This window comes from Mytilus trossulus, chromosome 13 (assembly GCF_036588685.1).
Source record: "Mytilus trossulus isolate FHL-02 chromosome 13, PNRI_Mtr1.1.1.hap1, whole genome shotgun sequence".
Taxonomy (NCBI): Eukaryota; Metazoa; Mollusca; class Bivalvia; order Mytilida; family Mytilidae; genus Mytilus; species Mytilus trossulus.
In genome coordinates this window covers 44,868,935-44,874,005 of record NC_086385.1, presented here as the reverse complement: position 1 = coordinate 44,874,005, position 5,071 = coordinate 44,868,935, and the positions used below count along the sequence as shown (strand labels likewise).

The window sequence follows — 5,071 nt, the reverse complement described above, 5'->3', positions numbered from 1 at the left end:
TTAATATTCTATTAGCGATGATACTACCTACAGATTAAATCTTAGCGTGACTATGTTATGGTCAATTTTGTATTGTTGTCTTTTGTTTTGTTGGTGTATGTTTGCATTAATGTGTTTATGTTTTGTTTGTCTGTGTTGAAATAGTAATTTGTATCTAGCGCTTAAATGAGTCGATTCAATATTTTTCATTATTTTTTGTCAGGCATAAATAGATCTTATTTATAAAATGGATACAGTTGCCAAAAGAAACTGGAGTCCAAGAAATATTAGAAAAGACGGATCATTGAGACGCTCTCGAAGTTATTCGAGTGAAGACGAAGAATCGATTGACTTACGGGCAGATTTGGCTTCTCCTTTCAATGAACCAAATGTTGCATTCGTATTTGAAGAAAGAAAGCTGTATGTTGAAAGAGAACAACTTATAGCGGTGTCACCTGTGTTTGAAGCAATGTTCAGTTCTAAGTTTAAGGAAGGATCAAAAAAAGAAATATCCTTACCTGGGAAAAACATAAATCATTTTGTTCGTTTTCTACGATACCTTTGTCCGGGATTCGATGATGAATTAACAGGTAACAAACCATTTTCTTTTCACAGCACCGTTGTTTTACAAGGGGTGATCTGAGTCTGATCATCCCTACCAGACCATCCTATATAAAAAAGAAGATGTGGTATGATTGCGAATGAGATAACTATCCACAGAAGACAAAAATGACACAAACATTAACAACTATAGGTCACCGTACGGCCTTCAACAATGAGCAAATCCCATACCGCATAGTCAGCTATAAAAGGCCCCGATAGGACAATGTAAAACAATTCAAACTAAAAAAACTAACTAACTTTTTATGTAAAAAAAAATGAACGAAAAACAAATATGTAACACATAAATAAACGACAACCTTTGAATTACAGGCTCCTGACTTGGGACAGGCACATACATAAATAATGTGGCGAGGTTTAACATGTTAGCGGAGTCCCAACCCTCCCCCTAATCTGGGACAGTGGTATAACAGTACAACATAAGAAAAAACTATAAAAATCAGTTGAAAAAGGCTAAAATCATCAGATAGATAAAAAATACAAGTGGACGTGGCCGGGTACATCCCGACACAAAAAACACAATGAACAGATTTTAGAGTACTCGCAGTTATCTGACAGCTAGTTCAAAGCCACTAACAACTAATTAAAAAAAACATGCCTCTAAGACTAAACAATCAATCCGTACACATCCAACATACAATGGATTTAGTGTAAAGACGTCATATACAGTCATGACCTTGTGCAATGCCAAATTACAGGTATCGACAGATTGTAGATCCATGAAAATGTATATGTATATAACCTACTAGTAATATTTAGTTAGCTTTTATTCTACTGATAACAAAATCAATATTTATACCAATAAAAACAATATTCAATGATCTTATTACAGTGTTGAATAGGTAACCTTTTAGAATAAGTTAATTTAAAGGAGCAACAAGTTTACATGGATCATTTCTAAATTTCCGGGCACGGTTAACAACATTTCCGTAAAAATGAGGATGTGTTATCCCGTTTGAAATAAGTTTCTACAGGTACAACCAAACTTCAAAACCAAATCTTTATATCTATGGAAAACTTTAGTAAAGGTTTTAAGTAATTTATGGTAACGATATCCCTGGTTTAATAATTTACCAGTAATACATAGGTTGCGTTCGTTGAAATCAAAAACGTCACAACAGACACGGGCATAGCGAACAAGTTGTGAAATATAAACACCGTAAGATGGTGCCAAAGAAAGATCACCATCTAAAAATGGAAAAATTAACCATAGGGAACGAAAACTCGTCTCTTTTTTCGTAAAGGAGTAGGTCCAGTAAGACCCCTTTTTGGCCCCAAAATATAAGCGTTTTACAAAATTGTTAAAATGTAAATATTAGTTATTTATTGGACAGTAGAATGCTTCTGCTACATAAATATGGGCTGTTTTTGACAATACAATGCACATATATCGGGTACTAGCACCATAAAGTCATGCTAAATTACTGAAATCTTCACAATTCTAGCATTTTATTTAAATTTTAGACGGTTTTTGTGTAAAACGAAAATGGCCGCATTTGTGCTCATGTTCAATATTGAAATGTAAGTTGTATTTTATTATAATACATAACATATATAAAAGTTGAGGATGAACAAGAATGCGGCCACGTTCATTTTTGACAAAAACCAACTGAAAAGTGACATTTTTCGGCATATTTGACAGATTTTTCATATTTGAGCTTGAATCGGATCGTTTTTAATGACTCAATCAGTTAAAATATTTCACATAAACTGGTTGATTCCAATTAAATAGACACTTAAGTGTTTAAAAAGTGGTCAAATTCTTTCGCCAGATTAACCTAAAATTTGGGGCCAAAATCGGTTCTTACCGGACCTACTCCTTTTAGTGTGTAGTTTCCCGTTTAAAACCGAACTATCTAAATCCAGGAAAGGACAGTTATTACCGAATACATTTGATTTATTTAAAGTTAGTTCCTTGTGGTAAATTTCAGCAGTATGTTGAGAAAATTCTTGATTATTTAACGAAAAAATATAATCAAGATAACGGTAAGTGTTGTTGAATTTATCAATTAAATGCAATTTCGACGGGTCTTTACTGAGTTTAGTCAAAAACTGTGATTCGTAACAAGTCTGCTATTAAAGGGGGCACAGTTATTGCCCATGGGGATACCTACAACCTGTCGATAAACTTTGTTGCCGAAACGTACGTAGATATTATCAAGGAGAAAATTAACAGCTTCAATCATCTCATCACACCTCCAGTAAGTATATCTAGCATATTTACCTTTCTCATTAGAGAAGAAGGCTTTAAATGAGTTGCAGCAAATATATATACATTCAGCTTTACCAAACGACCATTTAATTAAACAGGAAAACTTTTGTTTAATGAGATAGTATGGAAGTGTAGTGTAAAGAGTAGAAAAATCAAAAACTATTAACAGAATCAAAAGGACCATCAAAAGCCCGTAATTTATCTAAATCATCCAAAGAATTTTTTACACTCCAAAAATGGTTTATACCACTATGTTCATATATTTTATTACAATAGTTTTATTACACTAGCTTGAGTTTCTTTATTCTGCATGTTTTTCTTAGTTCTGGTACATTTTGGCGCAATAACAAAATCCACAATAAAACTTTGGGAAAACTTACATTTACAATTTATGTAGATAAACTCCAGATTTTATGCTGAAATATGAACTCAAAACATTTCCATTTTATCCCAAGATTCATACCTCTTCACCAGGACCTTATGCTTATTTGACATATCTAAGCATTGTGTCATGGGCCCTTGAAGTGGATATGCTATAAAATAGTACATCATAAAGTATTTCATAATGATTATAAGGCATTTGAATCTATATTTTCTGAAGGGTAAATGGTGTTTATATCTTATCTATAACAGCTCGGATTTGAATATTGTTTTAAATGACTATCTAACTTCAAAGAGGGGGTGGTATATTTTTTTCTATAAAATATATATCCTGATCACCAATTTAATGAAAAACAAATATTGTGGTCCAGCAGACAATAATATATTCTAATTCATGATTTCCGTGTTCGTCAGAGTGTTTGTAAATTTTGAAGGAAATAATTTGATTGATAGCGTAGTAATGCTTTTAGAAATATGTCTGTGCATTGCTTTTTATGAAGAATTTTTTCAAAGGTTTGCAATGTTAAGTTATATTTTTACCATCAACTAGAGTCTGGGTATTTATTGTACGGGTAATCTAAAAAAAATAGTATTGAGTTTCTTCAAAAGTGGAGCCAAAGATTGCCAGAAAGTATAAATATCATTATAAAATCCCTATAAAAGAGGGACGAAAGATTCCAGAGGGAGAGTCGAATTCATAGATCGAAAATAAACTGACAACGCCATGGCTAACAAATAAAAAGACAAAATTTAACAGACAAACAATACTCAAGTTACAACATTGAAAACTAAAGACTAAGCAACACGAACCCCATCAAAAACTTGGGGTGATATCTGGTGCTCAGGAGGGGTACGCAAACTCATCATAAAAACCAGGATTAAATTTTGTAATCACGTGTCTACAAATGACTCATCAGTGACGCTGATCCAAAAAAGTAATAAAGACCAAATAAGTCAGATCTTGCTCCACATATGGCACCGTCGTGTTGCTCATGTTATTATAAACCCGGTAAGAAGTCTAATTCGGTAGGTCACATTCGTTGTGAAAAGGGAAATGGATTGTAATTACGACATTAGGAACACATTCAATATTATCTAAAATAAATGTTCAATCAATAACGGAATGACATACAGAAACAAAACAATATTTTTTACATTTAGCAGCATTATTTTATATTTAAATTTCGTATAAATATAGAGACTGGAGGAAATAATCAGATTTTTTTTATTTTTTTTTCAGAAGACACTGTTCATCTGATGTTGCCTTTAGCTAATGAATATCAAACTGATGATTTAAAGAACAGAATCGAAAGGTTCCTTGTCAGCAGTGTTTTGTGTGAGCTAGAATTCATTTCTTCGGAACAAATTATTTTGAATATACTTGAAGCGGAACTTTACAAACTATCTAACTATCTGGATGCATGCATTCAGGTTGCGTCTCGGAAAATGTTTGATAACTTGACAAAAAGTCTCAAATTCGAGGAAATTTCTTAGAACACGCAACTTAAAATCAGCTTTAAGCGCTGGGAAGATATAGATAAGATTTATAAAAATGAGGTTGAAGAAAAATTCAAGTCCACAGCACGCATGCAATCACCGGGGCCCACAGTGTTAGGATCCTTTAATCAACATGAAAACTATTTACCAAATTTTGGCCTAAAAATAAAACCACACATGCAAGAAAACTAATTTGAATTACGGGTGAATTGAATTAAAGGAATTATACGCTTTAGTCTATATTCAATAGAAAAAAAGTTAGGATAAAGTCATTTTTACTTGCATAAATAGTTGTTCAAGAAAGTTGTATAAAGAATATTTAACATCGGAATAATCATATATAAATACTATACTAACTCAAATGCAATAGCTGGAGCTGTA

The 5,071-nt window shown here is 32.5% G+C and overlaps 1 protein-coding gene across 1 annotated transcript; it reads left to right on the top strand.

Annotated features, from left to right (window-relative positions):
- The first annotated feature begins 226 nt into the window (after positions 1 to 226).
- On the top strand, positions 227 to 4,842 carry LOC134694406 (uncharacterized). The gene is made up of 2 exons (XM_063555416.1): positions 227 to 569; positions 4,434 to 4,842. Exons 1-2 carry the CDS (start codon positions 227 to 229, stop codon positions 4,685 to 4,687), a joined length of 597 nt encoding a protein of 198 aa, XP_063411486.1. The 3' UTR covers positions 4,688 to 4,842.
- Positions 4,843 to 5,071: the final 229 nt, after the last annotated feature.